This window comes from Tupaia chinensis, unplaced genomic scaffold, assembly GCF_000334495.1.
Source record: "Tupaia chinensis unplaced genomic scaffold, TupChi_1.0 Scaffold000026_1, whole genome shotgun sequence".
Classification (NCBI taxonomy): domain Eukaryota; kingdom Metazoa; phylum Chordata; class Mammalia; order Scandentia; family Tupaiidae; genus Tupaia; species Tupaia belangeri.
Genome location: NW_006159456.1, coordinates 1705923 through 1731791, shown reverse-complemented (window position 1 = coordinate 1731791; position 25869 = coordinate 1705923). Strand labels below are relative to the sequence as shown.

Genomic DNA, 25869 nt, shown 5'->3' with positions numbered 1-25869 from the left:
CTCGCCAGACAGACAGACAGAGAGACAGAAAGCGAGAAATCACCCCCCAGGGGGGATGGCCATGCCGCAATCCCTTCTCCTCCATTCTCTCCGGATCTTGGGCACGCACGCACGCACACGCGCCCAACGTGAATTTAAGCCTCCGGGTCCGGGACCCAAACCGCGGTTGACCACGTGGGAGTCCAGGGACATAGCCAATACGCTAACTGCTGGTCCCCCCAAAAAAGAATATACTTTCTGACCACAGACTACTGGGAAAAAAGTTTACTCCTTGCAAGATTTAATGATGGCTTGTGTGGGCTCATCCTTATTGCTTTATGATTCAAGTTATAAGTGCTACTTTGTTTTTAAAGAGAAATAAATCTTCTCATCATTTTTAGGAGCTTTGCTGGCAGTGGAACATGTGAAAAATGACATCAGAATTTCTGTTGAAGAGGGGAAAGAGAATGTTCTTCGTGTTTCTGAGTAAGTACTTTTATATTTTCCAGTACTGAATAGCATTTTAAAAATATTCAGCATTAAATATTGTGAGCTTATTTTACTTGCTAATTATGTTGGTTGTTCCAAGAAAGAAGTATGCTTAATTCTTTTTTTTTTTTAATTTTTAATTTTGCTTGAGGACACATGAACTCGCCTGACCAAGAGCACCCACCAGTGGTGCGTTGTCAAGTTACAATCCATTCTCTTCCATTTTCCCTCCTGTTGGGCATGCATGCCTGCACATGTGCTCAGCATTTGTATTAAGCTGCTGGGACTGGTGTTTGAATCACATGGTCAGTTAGGCAGAATCTGGCTACCTCAACCAGTATCCCATGGGGCTGGCTCAAAACAAGTATGGTTTCATCATTCTGAAATAATTGAACCCAGAGACTCTTTGTACAGTATTTTTGATTCCATTTATAATGCATTTAAAAGAACCTAGAAATGTACAGAAAGATTTATATATTAGGCATTAAAGTTCCATTATAATTTATTCCGGGGGAAAAATTTAAAGTATTTAATAATCAATAATAATAGGAAAGAAATAAATTTGCAAAGTTCACAACATGGGATGTTAGGCACCTTTAAAAAAAGAGATTTATGAAAAATTTTCAGTATTGTATATGTTTATAATCTAAAATTAATTAAAGAACAGGACATAAATGTAAAAATTCATATATATATAGAAAGATGTTTAAGAGATTTGTGACACTTTTTTTAATAATTATTTTATTTAACTTTATTTATTTCAATCTGAGCAAAGAGGGACGGGGGAGGGAGGTGAGAAAGCAAGCCACCAGGTCTGGGACTTGAACTGTAGTGAGCCATATGGGAGTCTAGCACCCTTAACCACCACACCTCCTGCCAGCCCCAGAGATGTATGACACTTTTAGTATTTTATTGTGGGTGATTCTTTTTACTTACCTGTATTTTCAAAGTTTTCTATAGCTAGTATATAAATTTATATTCTTGATTACAGTGAATCATTTCTGTCCCAGGATATATGGAACATTGGGTGCCCTAAAATGTAACTTGCCCTTTAGAACGTACTGAAAAAATAAGAACTAGAAAGAGAGATGTTACTGTCTTGTATAATGAAGGAATAAATATAATCTGGTTTCAGATTCTTTGAAGAATCTTTTGCCAGATAGTAGAATCTGGACCAGATCAAAAAAGAGGTATTCTGAAACTTCTTTAGACAGTCCACTATGAACTGATGCAACAAAGACATGTTGGAAAAGGAGCAAGATACACAAAAAGATTATTACTAACCCTCTTGGCATCATTTCTTCCTGAAAAACTTAAGCAGAAGTGGGATTGAAAGGTGTTGTGCAGCTTCTTGTATTGGAAAATTTGCTATTCTCACTTTTTGACTCTCAAAGAGAGAAAGAACAAAATCCAAAAGGAAGATGTCCATTTTCACTCCTATTTATCTTGATGTTTTGCATTTCTTTGTTGACCAAAAATAATCAAAGATGGCTAATAGTAGTATTAGCAGTTATATAAAATATCATTGATTCAAATTTGTTTTTAAGAACTATTTCAGTCAGTATTACTATTATTAATTTGCTATAGGGCATGTGCACTGACCAAAGAGAGCGAGAAAGTAAGAAAGGGAAGCACCAGCTCCAGGACTTGAATCACTGTCTGTCTTGTGGGAGTCTAGCACCTTAACCACCATGCTACTTGTTGGCCCCACACTGTTTCAGATTTAATGATTTTGAAAGCTAAGTGTAGGGCCACGTTTGTGGCACAACTGTAATAGCTTTGCTCGAGACAAGCTGGATCTCACATGGTGACCACTATTCAAATCCTCAGCCTGGTCAGTCCAAAGCACACTGGGCACGCACATGAATACCCAATATCTGACCACCTGGAAGACTGGAGGAGGGGATCGTGGTACAACCAGACCCTGTGGAGGGTGTTTTCTTCTGTTTCTCTCAGTCTCCCACTCTCATGTATGTACATCCCAAAAAAGGTGTTTGAAAGTTAAATGTTAGAGACAGCCCATGGCCTGGTGGTTAAGACAGCTGGATCTTGTCTGACCGCATGAGTCAAGCTCCAGATCCAACAGCTTAAAAAACAAAACAGGCACACGTGCATTCATGTCCAGAATTCCGAGAGGGAAAAGTAGAGGAGAAGAGATTGCATGACCGTTCCCCTTGGGCGTATTTTCTTCTCTGTCTCTCTGTCTCTGGTGCATGTATGTACCTTTTGGCAAAAGAAAAACAAAAACACTAAATGTTACGTGTGTATGTTTGTAATTGTGTTTCTTTCCCCTACTGGCAGTGATTGAAACTTTAACCCTAATGGATAAATCTAATAATAATTTTATTTATTTTAGAGATAGTTTTGCTATAGGGTGCTTGTGCTTACTGAAGAGACAGAGAGAGTCTTTGCTTTAGGACAAGATACACAAAAAGATTATTACTAACCCTCTTGGCATCATTTCTTCCTGAAAAACTTAAGCAGAAGTGGGATTGAAAGGTGTTGTGCAGCTTCTTGTATTGGAAAATTTGCTATTCTCACTTTTTGACTCTCAAAGAGAGAAAGAACAAAATCCAAAAGGAAGATGTCCATTTTCACTCCTATTTATCTTGATGTTTTGCATTTCTTTGTTGACCAAAAATAATCAAAGATGGCTAATAGTAGTATTAGCAGTTATATAAAATATCATTGATTCAAATTTGTTTTTAAGAACTATTTCAGTCAGTATTACTATTATTAATTTGCTATAGGGCATGTGCACTGACCAAAGAGAGCGAGAAAGTAAGAAAGGGAAGCACCAGCTCCAGGACTTGAATCACTGTCTGTCTTGTGGGAGTCTAGCACCTTAACCACCATGCTACTTGTTGGCCCCACACTGTTTCAGATTTAATGATTTTGAAAGCTAAGTGTAGGGCCACGTTTGTGGCACAACTGTAACAGCTTTGCTCGAGACAAGCTGGATCTCACATGGTGACCACTATTCAAATCCTCAGCCTGGTCAGTCCAAAGCACACTGGGCACGCACATGAATACCCAATATCTGACCACCTGGAAGACTGGAGTAGGGGATCGTGGTACAACCAGACCCTGTGGAGGGTGTTTTCTTCTGTTTCTCTCAGTCTCCCACTCTCATGTATGTACATCCCAAAAAAGGTGTTTGAAAGTTAAATGTTAGAGACAGCCCATGGCCTGGTGGTTAAGACAGCTGGATCTTACTTGTCTGACCGCATGAGTCAAGCCCCAGATCCAACAGCTTAAAAAACAAAACGGGCACACGTGCATTCATGTCCAGAATTCTGAGAGGGAAAAGTAGAGGAGAAGAGATTGCATGACCGTTCCCCTTGGGCATATTTTCTTCTCTGTCTCTCTGTCTCTGGTGCATGTATGTACCTTTTGGCAAAAGAAAAACAAAAACACTAAATGTTACGTGTGTATGTTTGTAATTGTGTTTCTTTCCCCTACTGGCAGTGATTGAAACTTTAACCCTAATGGATAAATCTAATAATAATTTTATTTATTTTAGAGATAGTTTTGCTATAGGGTGCTTGTGCTTACTGAAGAGACAGAGAGAGTCTTTGCTTTAGGATGCATGTCCTTGCCAGAAAGAGAGAGAGAGAGAGAGTGAGAGGGAACGTGAGAAATCACCCCCACGAGAGATGACCACACTGCAATCCCTTCTTCTATTCTCCTCCTGCACGCACACATCCCCGGCATGATTTTCAAGCCACCAGGTCCAGGACTCAAACCGCAGTCAGTAATGTGGGAGTCCAGCGACATAACCACTATGCCACCTGCTGACTGGATTTAAAGTGAGAGATTAAAGCTGACTACAGATTATGAAGTCAGAGCTGGCCTTGTCAACTGTGAACTTTACGCTCGGATCTGACTGAGCTGCTCACTTGGAGAACCTCTCATGTCATTGTTAGTTCCTTGTGAGTTCTTTATTCCTCAGGATAATCAGGTTATGCAGAGAAGACTTCAGTCTGTTTGGAAGGTGGTAAAGAGCTGGTACCAACATATTGGGGAACCGGGGGCAAGAGCAAGGCTCGGCTCAGTAGCTCAGTGCATAGTGTGCCTGTGTTCCGTTCTTCCCATTTTCTGTATAGCCCTATTCTCAGCCATTCCAGATTTTTCCGTCTCTCTGTTTTACAGTGTAGCGAGTAAAGTTCCTGTTTCTGCCCAAGGCTGGTTAAGAGGAGTCGTTCAGTTGTGCTGAAAAAGATTTGGAATATCTATGTTTCTGAATAATTCTTCAACATTTTTAATCAGTCTTCTTGTTTTAGCCCCAGTTCACTATCATGTCCAAAGACATCCGCTACCATTAATTCTTTTATTTTTTGTAAGAATTATTTTATTTATTTATTTATTTATTATTTCAATTTGACCAAAGAGGGACAATGAGAGAGTATAAGAAAGATGAAAAGTGAAGAAAGCAAGCCACCAGGTCCAGGACTCGAACCGTGGTCGGCCATATGGGAGTCCAGCACTCTTAACCACAGCGCTCTTAACTATCACGCCACCTGCTGGCCCCAGTTCTTAAGTCTTTTGGAGTTCTGACATTTAAATTGGGTTGATTTTTTTTGCTTTGTCCACTTAAGATTCAGTTTTTTGAAGTCTGCTAAATCTGTCTGCTTTTTAGCTTCTGAAATTTTATTGTTACTGCTGCTTTTCTTTATATTTTTCTTAATGATTTCATGTCTTTAAAAAATAATTTTTATAAAATAGTTATGGGAATTTGTTCTGCCTTCTTTACTGGATGCTAATAGACCTAGCCTTTTTAATGACAATATATCCTTGACTTCTTTGCCTTGATTTACTTGAAAATTTTTTTGTTAGTGGGTGTGTGCAGTCACAGAGAGACAGAGGAAGGGGAGAAAGTATCTCCTGTGGGGAATGGTCAGGGCACTTCATCTCTCCCTCCTTTCAGGATTGTGGGCACTCATGTACATGTGCCCAGTATATTTCTCAAGCTGCTGGGTCTGGGACACGGACCACATGGTACCCAAAAACAGTACCCAAGTTTTTTTCATCATTGAAAAGACATGTTGAAACTAATAATTAGAAGGATAAAACCTGTGGAAAGTATGGAGCCAGCAGTTGGCGTAATGGCTATGTCGCTGGACTCCCATGTAGTTGACCATAGTTTGAGTCCCAGACCCAGAGGCTTAAACTCACACCGGGTACGTGTATATATGTGCCCAAGATCTTGAGAAGAGAATGGAGGAGAAGGGATTGCGATGTGGCCATCCCCTCTGGAGAGAGAGGACTCATTTTCTGTCTGTCTCTCTGTCTTTGTGGCGAGCGCACAAACCCTATAGCAAAAACCAATTTTATATTTTTCTGTAAGTATCATAACTTACTGATTTGCTAGAGCTACAGTAATATTTTGTCCCATGTTTATATTCTAGAAATGTGATGTTCACAGACGTAAATTCCATTCTTCGCTACTTGGCTAGAGTCGCAACTACCACTGGGCTCTATGGCTCTAACATGATGGAGCACGCCGAGGTAACTGAGCATATCCTTCTGTGTTTTGTTTATTGCCCCTGTCTATTTGTGAACCCTATCATCTTATCACTCGTTTATATACTATTCTACTTAAGTGTATCAACAGGGTGTTACAGACCAAGTTAAGGAATGTTCATCATGTTTTCAGTTTTAGAAAAAATTCTCTCTCGGGGCCAGAAGGTGGCATAGTGGTTATAGTGCTGGACTCCCAGATAGCCGACTGCCTTTTGAGTCTGGTACTGGCGTCTTGCTTTAAACAGTTCTCAGTTTAAACATCTAATTCCATACCAGCTATCTTTCTGGGATATTTAATACTAGCTTCATCTTCTGAGATTTCTAGAGCTTCATAGCTGGGCAGGACTGTGTGGATCATCTAATTCAGTCTTCTTACTTTAAGGGTAAGCAGCAGGCTTTGAAAAGTTCAGAACTCTGCCCACGGTAACATGTAGTTTGGTTCCCATTTTCTTTTCTAAGTATACGCCTTATTCATTTATTTCCAACAATAGTACATTAACTTTCCGTACTGCTCTGTAGATGCTGCTGGGTTTTTTCTGTTTGTATAACACTCTCACTTTCCCAGATCTCATAAAATTGAAAATACAAAGAATGGATTCAGAATATTTTACTCTTAAATTCTTTTTTCTTTTTTTTTTTTTGAGAGATTTTTGCTATAGGGTGCATGCGCTCGCCAGAGAGACAGAAAGCAAGAAATCACCCCCACCCCCACCCCCCCAGGGGAGATGACCTTGCCGCAGTCTCTTCTCCATTCTCTTCTCAAGATCTTGGGCACGCACGCACATGCACCTGGCGTGAGTTTAAGCCACCAGGGCCAGGACTTGAACCATGGTTGACTACCTGGGAGTCCCGTGACATAGCCATTATGCTAGCTGCTGGTCCCATTCTTAAATTCTTCAAGTGGATGCATCTTGCTAGATACCACCCCTTGCATTAGTTCAGGTTCTTTCTGCTGCCAGTTCTCTAGTCTTTATCTCCCTTGTTCTTCCCAAAAGGGCCCCTCCATGCCCCTACAAAAAGAAAAAGCACACACAAAAAAAATACAGTATTTGTTTAGTTGCGATTTTATATCCCATACAGTTGGTTGCCAGTAGTGTTCTTTAGCTTCATTTAACTAGGATGTTTCCTATGGTCCCTTTTTCTCAAATCTATAAACCCTCAAGTACTTTTTTCCCCCTATCTTTCTGTTCACAGATTGATCACTGGTTGGAGTTCAGTGCTACAAAGTTATCTTCATGTGATTTGTGTACGTCTGCAATCAATGAACTCGATCTTTGCCTATCCCTAAGAACATACTTAGTTGGAAATTCCTTGAGCTTAGCAGATTTGTGTGTTTGGGCCACCCTAAAAGGTATTAAATTTTCTTAAAATGTTCTGTTTTAATCATTTAATGTTTTGCTGGATAAGAAGTACATAAATTTTATGTATATGTATGTGTGTGTATTTAAGTTTAGGCAATTGCGAGTGACCACTCTGGCTCTTTTATTCCTGTTTATTTCACAGGAATTTTCTGTCCTTCCCTGGTTCTTGGGGGTCATCTCTCCCACACTAACCCAAGTCCCCTCTTACCTTTAGAGCTGACTTTGTTCCCACTGAAGTAGTCCTCATCCCATTTACAGCAGCACCTTTCCTACCTCAGCCATTACTTGACACATCAGACACTAGACTCTGACTTTAAAAAAGTCTTTACTGCTAAGTAGGGATGTGCGTGTGTATGGGGTGTATGTGTATAGGATATCTAGAGTTGTGATTCTTTTGAACTCTCTCATATATGAGAAGAAACATGGGATTATTAGGGATTACTTCAGATAGTTGTTAAATTATTCAAGAAACCATTTCAGGTAGTGTAGAAGTTTTTGATTTATTTACTAATCTGTGTACAACTATGAACAAAATCATGGGCATGAAGAATGGAAATGGCAGTAAATAGTGGCTATGTTTCTGGGTTTTTTGGGGTTTTTTTTTTTGAGAGGTTTGTGCTATAGGGTGCATGCACTCGCCAGGAAGACAGAGAGACAGGAAGCAAGAAATCATTCCCCAGGGATATGGCCACACTGCAGTACCTTCTCCAATCTTTACTCAGGATATTGGGCACACATGTACACGCACCTGGCATGAGTTTAAGCTCCTGGCTCCAGGACTTGAGCCGTGATCAACTACATCCAATGACATAGCCTTTATGCCAATTGCTGGTCCCTAGTGGCTATATATTTTTAATAGAAATAGACAATGTAGGGAGAGGGTCCCTAGTGGCTATATATTTTTAATAGAAATTTACAATGTAGGGAGATACTAGGATTGACAAAAGGTATAAAAAGGACTTGAACTTGTTAGTTTATTTTCTTTAGAAAAACATCTGAAGCAAATATGCCAAAATATTTTGTTGTTCTTTAAATCTGGGCTACAGTACACAACAAAGGTATTTCTTTATATCCTCTGTACTTTTCAGTAGTTTAAACTTTCCTTAAAATTAAATTGTTATAACAGTGTAAAATAAAATGCTTTTTTAAATTAGATCTTTACATGTCTATACTTATTTATAACATTTTTAATTTACTCTGATCTTTTCAGTTAATGTTCATGAAAGATAACATTAGCTCCCCTAATTCTCTTAAAATTGTAGCTTTATAATGTTAAAGGAGGAAACTTTCTTCAATATCTATTTTTTAAAGAATTACTTATTTTATTTGTCATTATTATTATTTTTTAAAAATTTGCTACAGGACACACCTGCTCACTAGAGAGAGACAGGAAGAGGGAGAGAGGGAAAATGAGAAAGCAAGCTGTCAGGTCCAGGGCTTGACCTATGGTCAGTTACATGGCAGTCGAGCATCTCAGCTACCATGCCACCTGCTGGCCCTACAGCACCTATTTTTTTTTTAAAGGATTATTTATTTAATTTCATTTAGCATTTTTCTTCACTTGTTTAGAAAGAGACACAGAAAGAGAGAGAGGTGCCAGGTCCAGGACTTGAACTGTGGTTAGCCATATGGGAGTCCAGCGCCTTAACTACCATGCCTCCTGCTGGCCCCTCAGCACCTATTTTTAATACTACACCTGAAAAAAGGAGCTGCTTCTTGATCATTTTGATTTTTATTCCATTTTTCAGTTGATGCACTTAAAGCTTTTTCTTAGTTATGAAATGTAGCATTGGTCTTGCAATGAGTATTTTGTGATAGGATGAGAGCAGGATATAATATAGAATTTCAGTGAGTAGAACTGAAAAATTATTAGAAGTATTAGGAAACATTTTGATGTTTATCTCTTTTTTTTTTTTTTTTTTTGAGAGATTTTTGCCATTGGATGCGTGCTGCGTGCCCTGGCCAGAAAGACAGGGACAGAAAGAGAGAAATCACCCCCTAGGGATGATGCCCACACCACAGTCTCTTCTCCGCCACTCTCCCCTTGGAATTTTGGGCATGCACGCACCCACACCCAGCATAAGTTTTAAGCTCCAAGGTCCAAGACTCAAACTGTGGTTGACTACATGAGAGTCCAGCAGTGTTAACATTATGCTATCTGCTGGTCCCTGTATATCCAAATTTTTAAATTTTCATTATGAAAGCAGAACTATAAGTCGGTCTCACTTAAATTAACCACAAACAGAACTTTGCTTTTGAAGTTGCAGATTTATTGAATGGTTGTAAAATTACATTTGCATATAGGAAATGCAGCATGGCAGGAACAGTTGAAACAGAACAAAGCTCCGGTTCATGTAAAGCGATGGTTTGGCTTTCTTGAAGCCCAGCAGGTTTTCCAGTCAGTAGGTACCAAGTGGAATGTTTCAACAACCAAAACTACAGTGGTAAGCCTGTTTTTTTCTTTCTTTTACTTAAAAAGCGGATAATTCAGGGACCGGCAGGTCGCATGATGGTTAAGGATGCGGGACTCCCACATGGCTGGCCACTGTTTGAGTCCTGGATGTAGTGGCTTACTTTCTCACTTTCCTTCTCTTTCTCTCTCATTCTATCCCTCTCTGGTCAACTTAAAATAAATAAAAATAAATAAACAAAGTTAAAATAAAATAATTTTTTAATTAAAAAAGCTGATAATTCAATCTGGCTAAGACCCTATGTCTGAGAGGAAAAGGATTCCTACTTATAATGCTAATTTTTTTAGTGTAAATAAAAAAGGATCTTCTTGGAAGAATTTGCCATTGTTAAGTCTTGGTTTGACTTTAATCATTCAGCTACATAACCCTAACCATTATCATAGTATGTCTAAAAGATTATCATCATCCAATACATAAATCTCTTAAACAATCCAAACTTCACATACCTAAAAATCTCATTACTTTTCAACTGTATGGTCTTTTCTTCCTCCGGAATTTTCTGGTGTTTGAACTGTTGCCCATTGAGTCCTGGCATTCTGCAGAGCCTCTTTCTTGATTCTGTAGGCAAATGTGGCATAGAATACAGTAGAAAAGGTCTGTTGTCTTCTCCAAACAGAGTTGCTCTACTTTGATTTGTTTTAAATATTAGAAATGTGTAATCAGGTTTAGACTTAGTGGAGGATTTCTTACTCGTTTTTTTAAAGAATTATTTATTAAATTTTATTTATTACTATTATGTTTTAATTTGATGAGAGAGAAAGTGAGAAAGCAAGCCACCAGGTCCAGACTTGAACCATGGTTGGCCATGTTGAAGTCTAATGCTTTCACCTCCATGCTACCTGCTGGCACCAACTAAAGTTTTTGTTTTTGTTTTGTTTGTTGATTTTTTTTTGTTTGTTTTGCCATAGGGTGCATGTGCTTGTCACAGAAAAACAGAGAAACAGAGAAAATGAAAAATCACCTCCTCAGTGGGGATGGCCACGTCACAGTTCCTTCTGCATTGTTTTCTTGGGATTTTAGGCACACATGCCCATGAGCCAATCATGTTTTTTAAGCCTCTAAGTCCAGAGACTTGAACCTCAGAGTTGGCCATATAGAATCCAGTGCCTTAACCACCATGTCACCTGCTGGCCTACTTTTTTGTTTTTTTTTTTTTTTTTTTTTTTTTTTTTTTTTTTTTTTTAGAGAGAGAGAGATTTTTGCTATAGGGTGCATGCTCTTACTGAAAAGACAGAGACAGAAAGCAAAAAATCACCCCCCAGGGCATATGGCCACACTACAGTACCTTCTCTAGTCTCCTTTCAGGATTTTGGGCACACACGCACACACACCTGGTGTGAGTTTTAAGCTACCGAGTCTGGGACTCAAACCGTGGTCTACTACGTCACATTCCAGTGATGTAATCATTATGCTATCTGCTGGTCCCTCATCTTTTTTTTCTCTCTCTCTTTTTTTTTTCTCTTTTTTTTCTTTCTGTCTTTTTTTTTCTCTCTCTCTCTTTTTTTTTTTGAGAGGTTTTCGCTATAAGGGTGCATGTGCTCGCCAGACAGACAGAGAGAGACATAGAGACAGAAAGTGAGAAATCACTCCCCAGGGGGGATGGTCACGCCGCAATCCCTTCTCCATTCTCCTCTCGGGTCTTGGGCACTCACGCACATGCGCCCGCCATGAGTTTTAAGCCACCAGGCCCGGGATGCGAACCGCGGTTGACTACGTGGGAGTCCAGCGACATAGCCATTATGCTAACTGCTGGTTCCCCCTCATCTTTTTTTTAAAAAGAAAGATTTTTGCTATAGGGCTTGAAGCCTGGCTTGAATTTCAAGCCTCTGGGTGCAGGACCCAAACCTTGGTCAGTCATATGGTAACCCAACAATGTAACCATTATGCCTTCTGCTGGTCCCTTTTTTTTTCTTAATGAAGGAGAATGCATATGTGAAGAGGAAGTAGAGATCCTCTACCCAAGCCTCCCAGTTAGCTATTATTGTGTGTATACTTGTGCCTGACCTGTTCTGTTGAATCAGGATCTGAATGTGGGCCTTCCATGTGACTGCAGACTTGCACTGTGGTTTCTACTATTTACCCCACTGCATCTGGGCCTTCTGATGCAGTACAGCTTGAAAACTACTGCCTACTTGGATAGAGACATCACACTCCACTCAGTTGTTTTGGCTAAAAATCTTTACATATCTTTTACCATTTTTCTTATCTAACTGGTCAACAAGTTCTCTTATTATTCTCTTGTCTGTAGAGTCGCTGTTTGCTCATGTCCACTGCTGTTGAATTTTAAAAGTTTGTTTCTTCTTTCCGTGAGAGAGAGGTAGAGACATTCCAGTAGGGTTGTCGTACAATGATCCATTCCCATCCTCAGCCAGCCTGGATCACAGGCACGTGTGTGCATACCCCATGTGTAAATGAAGACCTTGGCTGTGAACCTGGAATCTTTCTGTGTAGGTTCTGTTGTATTACTACTGTGGTCTTGCTGTTGCATTTTATTGAGCCCTTCTCACTTCCTGTTTAGTGTAGTACCATAGTCTTATAACTTCCTTTCTTTGATCTTTTCTTTTGGTCATCCTTCTCTAGTTCAGCCTCTACACTACTTTGGATATCATTTTACAAAGTACAAATAAATGGTCCTATTGCTCCTGAGGGCTCTGTGTTACCTAAAACATAAAAAGATCCTTCATGTTTTGGACCTAACCTGTTAACAGCTTCCTTGCCCATGTACCCTATATGCATTTCTAACTTCGCAGACATTGCACTGCTCTTCCCTTTGTTGTGTCTCCTTAACTCTGCTGTTATTTCTTTACTTTAAATAAATGCACTCTCCATCTGATACATTTCCACTTTTTTTTTTTTCCATTTAACACTTTATTTATATTATTTTTATTTTGACCGGGTGGGGGGGGTAAGAAAGGAAGCCACTGGGTCCAGGACTTGAACCACAGTCAGCCACAGTAATCCAGCACTCTTAACCACCATGCCACCTGCTGGCCCCTCCACTTATTTTTAAAGATACAGCTTGGTTCTTACCTCCTTCCAAGATATTCCTGATGACCCTAGTTTGACTTCAACTAAGTGCTCTAATAGCTCTCTCCACACATCTCTGTTCCTGGTACTTGTTTTTACTTGATTTTATTAATAGTCTTCACCAGATTTCAAGTTAGTTCTCAAATGTAAGGATATTTTTTTTTTGTTTTTTTTTTCCTTTTTCCTCTCTTTTCTTTCCTAATTTCCTCACCAGAGAATTTGTGAGTATGCCAGAGGGAAGGTAAGGGACAAAGAGAGAAACAAAAAAGACCCTCAGTGGTGCATGGTCACACCACAATCCTTTTGCCTCCATTCCTCTTACTAGGATTTTGGGCACACGCACCCACCTGGTATATTTTTCATGCTGGCACTGTCAGCATTCTAACAGGGTTGCCTTTGTGGGATCTGTCTCCTTTAACCACTATTTATCAGACCACCCCATAGTTTTCTTAAAATTAGTGTGACGCCTGGCACATAATAGGTACTGACTAAGTGTTTGGTGAATGACTATATTCTTAAACATTTAACCATATAAGATTTTGTTATGGTGGTGGTTCTGTTTTTCAGGCACCTGAGAAAAAGCAGGATATTGGGAAATTTGTTGAACTTCCAGGTGCAGAGATGGGAAAGGTTACTGTCAGATTTCCTCCAGAGGCTAGTGGGTAAGAAAATACAGCTCACATTTATAATTGAATATATATTTAGTGAAAAGCGTAAATGTAATTATTAAATGCTTTTAATATTAATAGGCTAATTATATAGAAGAACATAAGTAAAATTTAATTATAAACATTTCAAAAGTTTCTTAATTATTAACAGCTGTTTATTTTGTACTTTTCATTAACTTAATAGAGAAGACATTTCTGTTTATCACAGAAAAAAATTTTAAATATAAATAGCAAAATATTCATGAAGAGAAAGGCTGAAGTTTTATTTCTATTTTGAGATTTTTGGGCTTTCATTTAATAAGATTTATATTTATACCCTGAGCAGTCCTTCCAGTTAGCACTAGGAGTTAAGAAAGTATTATATTTTTTTTCCTAGTGAAGATGAGTCTTGTGAAGCCCATGACTGTTCAGTGTTTTTTGTTTTTGTTTTTTTCATTGTCAGCAGGTTTCCCATTCCCTTTAACTCTGACACCCATATAAAATGATATTTGAAGAGCTTCTCAGGGAAAACAACTGTTCTGGCTGGTCCTGTTAGTGTGGTGTAGCCTTAAGTCTTACCCAGCATTCCCCAAGGGGGTCTTTGCCTTTCACACCATTATGCTGTTTGAAGCATACTGGACAAGCTTTGTAATAGAGCCTTTTCCGTGATAGTGATCTAATACTGTGTTGTTGGAAAAGACATGACACATTTTTGCGTAGAAAAACAGAAAGAATACCCCATGACTTTTCCAACAATCCAATAAATTACCTTTTATTAAAGCACTTAGCTTAACTCAGAAACTTAGCCATTAGAAGAGTATTATGTCGTTTTCCAAATTTTGTTTAAATCCAGATTTTGTATTCTTGAACCAAATTCTTACCCATCTGTGGGAAATGCAATATGTAGACATGTGTAGAAACTTGTAGATAAGGAAGGGTTTTCTTTTAGCTATACTTATATTAAATAATTCTTCACAAACTCTCATAACTGCAAAATGAGATTTAGAATTTCACGTTTTCTCTCCGCTTTTCTAAATTTGCTGATTCAGGCAGTGAAATAAGTGGTTTGTAAGAGAAGATGAAATAAAAGTCTATAGACTCAGTCGCTAAATGATTAGTAGTTGACTGACTGAGTGGAGTCAATCAGAAATAACACTTACCTTACATGGTTTAATTCCCATAGATGTCTTAAGTTCCTCACACCCAATATTCTGCTCCTGTATACTTAATATGAAAAGTAATGGTTATATTATTTGGGTAGTGACCTTAATGGTTTGATAAAGCCTTTTTTTTTTTTTTTTGACGCAGGGGCTATTTATAGCTTTGCCATTTAAAAATTTGTCCTTTTTGAATGTTTTTATATTTTCTTTAATTTTTCTTTCTTTACTCATGATAGTGTGTGTGTGTGTGTGCATGTGAGAATGAGCAAGAGCGAGAGACTGAGAAGAGCTCTCTCCCCTGAGTCTGGTCATGCTATGATCCCTGTCTCCTTCCTCTAGTCCTCCAACCTGCCTGCTCTTGGGCACTTAGGCACGAGCCCTGCATGTTTCAGGCTGACTGGGACAGGGATTTGAACTGTGGTCACCATGTGCGATCTAGCTTCTCTTAAGTAGCGCATAGCTGTTGTGCCACAGAGCCAGCCCGTGAATCTTTTTGTGTTCTGTCACCTCATGGAAGAATGAGTACCTCATGTTTATATATTAAAGTATAAAGTATATTTAACTGTTAAGTAATTTTGGAATTTTATTCTTAATTTTGAGTAGTATCTCCTTATACTGCTAAAGAATGCTTGATTATTATTTTTTTCTTTTCTGTGAAATATGTGAAAGACCAGAAGCCTTGATTTTGTCTTTATTTAATTTCTAACTAACAAAAAGGAATGTTTGAGAAAGTTTGTGAAAAATGGAATTAAATTATGATTTTATTTATTTTGGTGTAAAAAATTTAAATCCACGCATAGTTTTTTCATAATATGTATTTTCCGTGAACTCTTTTCAAGACCTCTGTTTTCAAATGCTTTGCGTACAGTAACTCATTTAATCCTAACAGCCCTGTGAAGGAGGCATTGTACTATCTCTATTTTACAAATGGTTTTGAACACTGCCTCAAACATTTTAGTAATTTATCAAATTCAAACCTATGCCGTCTGGTTCTAGATTCCCTATAACTAAGAGTTACACTGCCTGTGTCTGTTATGTGTGGCAGATGCCCAATTCAGCATCAGCGCCATCTAATGCAGTTGGATTCTTATTTTCTTTAGCTCTTCTGATATATAGGTTGTCCTGGAAGCTTTTTTTTTTAAAGAAAGATTTTTGCTATAGTGCACATCCACTTGCCAGAGAGACAGAGAAAAGTCACCCCCTAGGGGGATGGCCACACTGCGCTTCCTTCTCCATTCTCCTCTCAGGATCATGGCACACATGTACATGTGCCCGGCATGAGTTTTAAGCTGCCGTGTCCAGGGCTTGAACCATCTTCAACTATGTGAGATCCAGTGGAGTAACCATTATGCCACCTGCTGGACCTGGAAGCTGATTATTTTACTTTGCTATGCCCGGCATGAGTTAGCTTTTTTTTTTTTTTTAAACGTGTGTGTGTGTGTGTGTGTGTGTGTGTATTCATATATAATTTTAACTTTACTTTTTATTATTATTATTATTGTTTTTTAGTTTGCTATAGGGTACATGTACTCACCAGAGAGAATGAAAGTGGGAAAACAAGTCTCCAGATCTGAGGCTCAAACTGCAGTCAACTATGTGAGAATTCAGTGTCCCAACCACCACACCACCTGTGGTCCACTCCTGTTAGCTTTCTTGAGGTTTAGAGTTTTTAGTACTGTAAACATCATATAATATTCAAAAGTAGTATCTTAAACATAAGATAATGTTTTGATTTTATCACTCTTTTTGAATTGATTCCTGTATGTAAAGGCAAACATATTAACTGTCAAGTAATAGGTAGTCAGTGATTGTTAGTCTTTTCGTTTTTCTCTTTAGAGTAGATATAACATTGGGTGCTGCATTGCTAGTGAAAATTACACACAATTTCTTGTTACTTCTGGCAGTTCATCACCTTACATTTTGTCTTTAATAATTTTTTGATTTTATATATACAGAAAGTTGGAAAAATAGAACAAAGTTTCTATATACCTTGTACTTAGTTTCCCTAAGGTTAGCACCTTACATTTTTATGGTAATTTGTCATGACTAATGAACCAATGTTGATGTGTTATTATTAACTGAATTCCATACTTCCTTGAGATTTCATTAGCTTTCCCCTAAGGTCTTTTTTTTTTTTTCGGGGGGAGAGATTTTTGCTATAGGGCGCATGCGCTTGCCAGACAGAGAGAGACATAGAGACAGAAAGCGAGAAATCACCCCCCCAGGGGGGATGATCACGCCGCAATCCCCTCTCCTCCATTCTCCTTTTGGGATCTTGGGCACGCACGCACACGTGCCCAGCGTGAGTTTTAAGCCACCGGGTCCAGAACTCGAACCACAGTCGACTACATGGGAGTCCAGCGACATAGCCATTACGCTAACTGCTGGTTCCTACCCCTAAGGTCTTTTTAACATGTTCTAAGATCTCATCTGATTACCACATACCGCCCTTTATTTTATGCAGAGAGTTCTGAATAATCCTAAATGCACTTAGCTACATTTGTTTGTATGTGTAAGCCTGTCTTAAGATTTAATCATTGAGCGGCCAGCAGGGGGCATGATGGTTAAGGCACTGGACTCCTCTCTCTTTTACTGGCACATGCCCTAGGGCAAAAAACCTAAAACAAAAAATTTAAAATAAATAAGTAAAAACTACTAACATTTAAAAAAAATTGAATCATTAATCTGGAGTGCTACATAAATTTCTAAAAAAAATGTGATTTTTAAAATGATAACATACAAGAGGTTATGGTTTTTCCTCCCATATTGATGTCAACTGAGATCAAAAGTGTCATGAGACCACGTGATGTCTTAAAACTGTGACTGCTTCTACTCTTGTTGATTGAAACTATACGGTTTGGCGAGAGCTTATTAAAGTTTTTTCACTTCCTAGTTTCTTTCCTGCCCAGTCAAAGTGTATTCTCAGGTATAGTGGTATAGGCTTGACTTTTTACTCAGTTCATTGACAGAGGATGTCAGTGTGCAGTATTACCAACAGTGTCTCTGATGTATTTCATGCCGCACAATTATGCACTGCCTGTGGGAACAGAACAGTGTTTTCATATTCTGATTCATGGAGTGTTAGTGTTAGATGAGACTGTGGGCTCCTTTAGTTTAGATGCTTTTATTTTGGCATCCGAGAAAACTGAAGCCTAGAGAAATGTAGTAGCTTTTCTGTGGCTCCCTAATTCCCACATGCTCTTGCTGAGCCATCGCAGTGCCATGACAGTACAGAAGTGCTTGGTAGTGGGTTATAATTGGAGAGTGCCTGGCTCTCGATAGTGTCACACTACCAGGTAGTAACTGGGGAGTTTTCCTCTGACCATTCCTCTTGGGGAGGTGGGGGGAGGAAAAGATGATTCTCTTTAAGATTTTGATGTTTGTAGATACCTTGTCCCTTAGTTAGATTTTACACATTAAATTGTTTCTTAAGATTATTGTATAAATGTTGTAGTCTTTTTTTTTTTTCCTTCCTGTCAGGGTCAGATTTTTCTATCACAGTACTTCCTGTTAGGAAATAAAGCATGATTGAAGTAGCAATTATAAAGGATTTTGTTTAGTTCTCATCTCCTCAAAAAGATTAAGTTTAAGTATTTAGCTAAAGCATGTTAATGAGTTTCTTTGTGAAATGTTTTTGTTTTAGTTACTTACACATTGGGCATGCAAAAGCTGCTCTTCTGAACCAGCACTACCAGGTTAACTTTAAAGGGAAACTGATCATGAGATTTGATGACACAAATCCTGAAAAAGAAAAGGAAGATTTTGAGAAGGTAACTAAAAGTGTAGTGATGACCCTTTATCAGAAAAGCTAATTAAAGTTAGAGGGTGACCTGATACCTTCATGGTATAAAAATAAATCAAGTTTGTACTCATAGCTGCATTCTTTTCTTCATCTGTAATTTCATGTCTGAGACCTAAGCCAAGAAATACTGAGCTCCCATACCAAAAAATTTAAATATATTTTTTCTCCCTCAATTGTTACAGTATTTATCTAAATGGCTTATTTTTCTAAAAATACCACTTTCTTAAATGGTCACTTTAGGCAGATTTCCTTTTGTCCTATCATCTTAAATTTATGAATGAAATAATGACTGAGCAGGTATTGGAAAATGTAAGGAATGTCTAGCCTCTTTATCATCGTTATTTAGAAGTGCTACAATGTATTAAAAGAGGGCAAATAACTGTCAGTATGAGCAATAATCACCAGCTTTTCCAGAGTAAATGGAAAGCTCTGTCCTAAGATCAGCTTTCTCAGCTGGAAATTTGGAGGCTAAAATAATCAATATCTATCTATCTCTCTCTCTCTCTCTCTCTCTCTCTCTCTTATTTTTTTTTCCTGATCTAATATGCAACTTCCACAGCCACTTTCAGGCTCTATAAGACTGATGGTGTATTATTACATACATTTGCCCAATTGCAGTATCAAGGACTTAAAATGCACAAGAAAAGGCCAAAGATACACTCATGGTTATTTTGGTTTCTTATTGCAGGTTATCTTGGAAGATGTTGCAATGCTGCATATCAAACCTGATCAATTTACTTATACCTCAGATCATTTTGAAACTATAATGAAATATGCAGAGAAACTAATTCAAGAAGGGAAGGCCTATGTGGATGATACTCCTGCTGAGCAGATGAAAGCGGAACGTGAGCAGAGGATGGAATCCAAGCATAGAAAAAATTGTAAGGCATAGTTAGTGTTTTGTATTTTAATTATATTTCTGTATTTTGCTTCTTTAGTAAAACATGATTTCTTTTTCTCTGAGAGATACTGATTTGAAACACATTTGCGAATATAATTTGTATGCCAGCTCATCTCTTAGAAATCTTCGTTTCTTTCTCTGTCTTTACATTCTTTTTACTTTGTCAGCATCACAACTGCATATGAAAGCCTTCTAGCCCTTCATAAGGTACTTACCATGTGCAGTCTTTTACATTGTATTCGTTCCATTGAAGGGATTTCTTCTGTAACATTTTCTATTTCTCTAAATTTAAATTCTTAGCATTTTCAATATATTTGATAATAATGTCACCCACACAAAAATCTTCCTTTTCACATGAAGCTAATATGTAACCTGAGCACTACCCTATATCTCTGAAATACCACTTGACTAAAGGGGATATCTTATCTTATTTGTGATTCATCTTCTGAGCTTCTAAATTGGACTCTTTTTATTCTGTAATTATGTTGCCAGAACTTTGACTTTATATTCATGAGTGTCACATTTGGAAAATATAGTAAATACAAATTATTAAAATTTTTATTTTTTATAAATGTCTTTTTTATTTTTAAAAATGTCTATTTTCAAAGATAGTTAACATCTAGACTTAGACCTGTCTTGGTTCATTGAGGGTAAGTGAAGTGTCCATTCTTTTTGTTTTTTTGGAGAGGTTTTTCACTATAGGTCACCTTGCTTCACAAAGATGACCCCTGGGAGCTAGCAGGTGGCATGGTGATTAAGACACCGGACTACCACATGGCCAACCATGGTTTGAGTCCCAGACTTGGTGGCTTGAAACTCATGCAGAGTACATGTGCATGTATGCCCCAAATTCTGAGAGAACAGAGGAGAAGGATTATGGCATGGCCATCCCCTCTGAGGGGTGATTTCTCACTTTCTATCTGTCTTTCTGGCGAGTGTACACACCCTATAGAAACAAAAAAATCTCAAAGAATCTTTGGTGTTAATATTACTTATAAATCTTTGCTGAAATGTTTTAATAGTTTTTTGCAGTACACTGTGTATGCTCATGGGAGAGACAGAGAGGAGAAATCATCCCCCGAGGGGACGGCCATGCTGCAGTCCCTTCTCCGTTCTCCTCTGAGGATTTTGGGCATGCACGCACACATGCCCAGTGTGAATTTTAAGCTGCCCATTCTGGAACTGGAACTGCGGTTGACTTCATGGGAACCCAGCGATGTAACCATTATGCCATCTTCTGGTCCCTGAATAGTTCTTAACTATGTGAGACAGATTTTCAACATTCTCGCACAGATAGGAACATAGTCACTCAGGATATATTCCTTTTATTCTGCATTAAGCTCTTCTTTCTTGTATCACTATCTGTTTTCTATCATCTCTCATTTTCTCAGAATCAAGCACACTTTACCTCTTTACTAGGATAACTGAAGGTGCTTTCAGGGAGCCCACAGGTGATAGTGGCAACCCCTGTGTGCACCAATGGCCAGGCCAAACCCATCTTTTCGGTTTGAGGAGACAAAAGAAAAGTTGACTTCTACTTTGAAGGCACAGTGTTAAATTGGGGTTGGGAAGAAGCAAGAGAGTTGGCAGGTTGTGCCATAATGAGAAACACTGGGTGAAAGGAACCCTCAGGCCTCATACTTCTTCTCCTACCCTTAATTGATAATACATACGTGCACTGAGTGTATTGGCTTTAACCTTTTCCAAAACACAGTGTACGTTTCCTATCTGTATTGTGAGCCTTCTTGTAGTAAAAAATAGATGCATTTACTCTTGGTGGCACATACCAAAATTATTATATCTTTTTAAACTAATGGAATATGCTTATAATATAAAAGGAGAACATACAAATTTGTATCTAATTACAGGAGTAAATTCAGCCAACTTAGTATTACATTAAACAGTAATGTAACTATTATTTTGTAGCTGTTGAGAAGAATCTGCAAATGTGGGAAGAAATGAAAAAAGGGAGCCAGTTTGGTCAGTCCTGTTGTTTGCGAGCAAAAATTGACATGAGTAGTAACAATGGGTGCATGAGAGACCCAACCCTTTATCGCTGCAAAATTCAGCCACACCCAAGAACTGGAAGTAAATACAAGTAAGTGTGCTTCTTTCCATGTGCTAGGTAGCCTTCTGTGCTTTCATTCTGATCCTCTCTGGAAACATGAGATAATAGAGAATAGTGAAGAAACCTGGGTCTTTGTTCATCCACAGATTAACTGGCTGGGTGGCCTTCTGTAAAGGCATGCAGCGTTTCACAGGCTGGTTACTCACCCTTCAGTTAAGGTTATACTTAGTTATTTCAAAGATCACTTCCATTTGTAAAAATCCTTTAGTCTACATAAAGTTGCTTCTACGTATTGATTAGATTGTACTTTGAAAAAGGCTATTATATACAAATGCCGGATTATAATTTCTGAAGAGATGGTGAATATAAACAATTACATGGCTAGCTAATGGGCCTTTCTTTCTTTTATTCCTTCCTTTTCTTTCTTCCTTCTTTCCCCTTCAGTTTCTTCCTTCCTTCCTCCCTTTCTCCTTTCTTCCTTTTGTAATTTGCCAGGGAGAGTGTGCGATTGTTAGAGAGAAGGGAGAGGGAAAGTGAGAAAGAAACCTCCATGGGAAATGGTCATGCCTCAGTCCCTTTTCCTCTACTTCTCCTTCCTTTCAGGATTTTGAGCACACGCCCTGCATGTTTCTCAAGCCACTGGGTCCAGGACTCAGCAGTACAGTTGGCCATGTGGGATCCAACTGCCTTAACCACCATGCCACTGGCTAGCCCAGGTCTTTCTTCTCCCTCCCTGCACGTTTTTAAAGTTTGCTGTTAGGATGGGCATGCTTTCCAGAAAGAGACAGAGAGAGAGAGAAAGTGAGAAAGTACCACACCCGGGGGGGATGACACGCTACAATCCCGTCTCCATCTTTCTGTTAGGATTTGGGGCATGCACGTACACACACCTTGTGTGTTCTCAAGCCATGGATGGGAATTCCAGCTGCACAGTTGGCCATGCCCTGGGTCTTTTATAAACTTGAGGGTATGGACGTGTGTCCATAAGTAGACAAACATATGTGTGACTATATGTGTGCGTATATTATTTTTCACAGTCATACTGCACGCATGTTGTATACATTATTTTAGGCAGAATTTATTTTTAAGACTATTCCATATTAAATGAAATTTTAAGTAGCAATAATTTTGTTTTTGTGGGTATTAGTTGGAGAACAGAATATTCTGTTCTTGAGTATATTTAACTGCTAAACTATTAAGACCCTTGGGGATTTACTCAAGTGAGGGATTACTAAAGATATTCAAAAGCTAAATTCAAAATTATTACATATAATATATAATTGTTCTCCACTTATTTATATGAAGTTACTATATATTATAGGTAATTATTATATATATTGTTTTCTATCATGCTATATATACATTGGCCATCATAGAAATGTTATGATTGTAGAATTTGCCAAGCTAGTATCCAGTTGCAAGTTTGCTTTTTTTGTTTGGGCAGCTGACAAGTTGTTCTCAAAGGCTGATAATGTTTCGACATACTTTTGGTATTATGATGATATTATGTAGTAAATAGTATGATAATGTTACAGTATACTTTAGGTCTTAAAAATTGATTGGTTTTTGAGAAACTCTTAGCTGTAAAGAATTATATTTTAACTTAGTATTGCTTCGTATAATGCTTTATATAAGATGGAAAGAGTAAAATCTTTAATGTTAATTTTCAAATTTTTCCTTTTTTCCTAGTGTTTATCCAACATATGATTTTGCCTGCCCCATTGTTGACAGCATTGAAGGTGTTACACATGCTTTGAGAACAACAGAATATCATGACAGAGATGAGCAGTTTTACTGGATTATTGAAGCGTTAGGCATAAGAAAGCCATATATTTGGGAATATAGTCGGCTAAATCTCAACAACACAGTGCTGTCCAAAAGAAAACTGACATGGTTTGTCAACGAAGGACTAGTAGATGGATGGTATGTTTAGTGTTACCTAAAACTGACAAGAAGTAAGGACATAATATATCAGTGGCTTTTAAACAGCTTGAGGGCCTGGGAGGGTGGTTGGGAAGAAGTGGGATGGTTGTCCTACAGGGAACCAGTGCATTAGGGTACCCTGTCCTTGTTTTAATGCTGTAAGCATAGAGTCCATTCATTGTGGACCATGGCATATGGGAATGAAAAGAATACATTTGGGCACACCCTGTGCAGTTTTCAGCATTTAATAGAAGAATGGTTTTAACTCTCTGGTGCTCTATAGAGCTGGTTGCCACTCTCCACACTGCTGAGACTCTGAGGTTTTTCTTTTCAGTTGGCCAAAATACTCTTGAGAGTTGAGATGAAGATGGAAATGGTCTTTGTCTTAGTGTGTGAGAAATTCAGGGCTCGAAGGTAGGGTGTCATGAAGGATTGAGAAAAGAGACAAGAAAAAGGTTAAAGCAGAGGGCTAAAGCTCTTTTGAAGCAGAAGCAAAATTGTACCAGAGCAGAGCTCGTTTATTCCAAATTAAATCAGATAAGCAGTGGGTGAGTTTATAGAGAACAGTATACAATATACATGACATTCTTTGTAGGCTATATTCCTGGTACAAGATTGACAGCTATCATTAACTTAGTATTTAGACAATATCTGGGCTTGTGGAACGTCATCCAGCATCTTGACACACAGCCTATACCTGGAGCTCCATCCACTTTACCATATGGTCCCTGCGGCTTTCCATCTGGGAGTGGGGCTGCTTTCAACTCCCTCCTGCATTCTTTCCTTCTGGCTATCTCTCAGGCCTGGGCTGATTTCTGTCTCTAACGTTGGTGGTGAATACCCACCTTATTAAAGAGCAGTTGCCCAAAGGATTCAGCACTTAGGAAAAGTTTGAAAATCTATTTTGAATGTTAATAACTTATATGGAATTTTTATAAGAAGATGAGTATACAAATCAAGTGATCTAAAGCCATGTATCTGTGTAAGTAAAGACTGTTCAGATGAGTCTCCATGCTTATATAAGTCTATAAGAACTTTTATAACCCCAAATTAACTGGAATATATGTTAGTATATATTAGTGTAAATGTGACAGTGATCAAGGTATATAATAAGTACATAATATATTGAAAAACATGTATCTTACACTGTTTTACTGTGGAGCTGAATTTGATGAAAGGTAAACGTATCTTGGGCTCCATACAAAGGGTGTTTTTTAGAAACTTACTGAGGTTTGCAAATCCCTGCAGAATATTAATAACCTACTATTTTTATATAAAAACTTCTCATGTGGGCAGTACAATACAGGAATCTTGAATGTTGGTTAAGTAAAATCAAATAAAAATGTGTCATTGCATGGATATTCTGTACTTGCAAAAGCCCCTGTTGTGTCTTTTTTCAAATGTGCTTTTACTGCTTGCAGCAGTACATATATTTTACTGAAATATTTGACTAAAAAGCAGTTCTCTTTCATGAATGTGTTTTCAGGGGTATTGTGATCTTTGTAATTATAATTAGTATCATTGGCTTTTAGTTCAATATTTAGCAAACTGAATATGATCTACTATTCATTGTCATCTTCTACTCTCTGTATATACATTTTTTAAATCTCCTTGGTATTTAAAAATTTACATATTTCTTAGGGATGACCCAAGATTTCCAACAGTTCGTGGTGTGCTGAGAAGAGGGATGACAGTGGAAGGACTGAAACAGTTTATTGCTGCTCAGGTGATTTATGACTCCTTTTCTAGATTCTCTGTTTAAATTTTCAAGTATTTCTATGAATATCCCTTTAGTCTTTAGTATCTCTATTGTTTTATTTCTTGTTCATGCCTTTGCTACAGGGCACAATTTTTTTTTCTTTTAGATTTTTTTTTTTTCTTTGCCACTTGACATGTGCACTTGCTGGGGGAAAAGAGAGAGAGGGAAAGTGAAATATCACCCACCTCTCATGGGGGATGGCCATGCTGCATTCCTTTCCCCTCCATTCTCCCCTATGGATTTTGCACACACACATGCACGCACGCACACATGCACACACAGGGACCCCGCATGTATTTCAGTCCTCCGGGTGGACTCAAACCAGAGCCCACCATGTGGAATCTAGCATTTTACTCACCAGACCACCTGCTGGCCAAAGGGCAGACTTGTGTGTATGTGAGGGAGAGAGAGATTTTTGCTGTAAAGGTATGTGTGCTTATCGGAGAGACAGAAAGTAAGAAATCACCCCCAAGGAAGGATAGTCATAGTAGACTATGTGGGAGTCCAGCACCTCAACCACTACTCTATCTGCTGGGCCCCAAAGTTATTTTTAAAAAAAGTATGTTTAGCAGTATTTGTAATAATTGAAATTTGAGAATGTTTTGAACTCCTAAGTTAGGGTTAGACAGAAGCATCTGAAATGTTCTTACCAGTGAAATACATGGTTACTTATCCTGACCAGTCTGTAGATTGAAGATTGATCTTTTACAATTAGTTGTTTGTTAAGGGTAACCGAATTAGTTTGTATACACTAAGTTA

General features: G+C 38.2%; 1 protein-coding gene across 1 annotated transcript in view; it reads left to right on the top strand.

The window, feature by feature from the left end:
- The window catches only part of EPRS1 (glutamyl-prolyl-tRNA synthetase 1), a 74087-nt gene that overhangs the window by 4893 nt on the left and 43325 nt on the right, over positions 1-25869 (top strand). The window contains exons 2-11 of the mRNA XM_006140236.3: positions 381-465; positions 5877-5976; positions 7186-7342; positions 9657-9796; positions 13418-13512; positions 18301-18427; positions 19148-19340; positions 21287-21458; positions 23118-23351; positions 24993-25077. Of these exons, the coding sequence (XP_006140298.1) occupies positions 381-465; positions 5877-5976; positions 7186-7342; positions 9657-9796; positions 13418-13512; positions 18301-18427; positions 19148-19340; positions 21287-21458; positions 23118-23351; positions 24993-25077 (1388 nt within the window). The remainder of the gene's footprint in view (positions 1-380; positions 466-5876; positions 5977-7185; positions 7343-9656; positions 9797-13417; positions 13513-18300; positions 18428-19147; positions 19341-21286; positions 21459-23117; positions 23352-24992; positions 25078-25869) is intronic.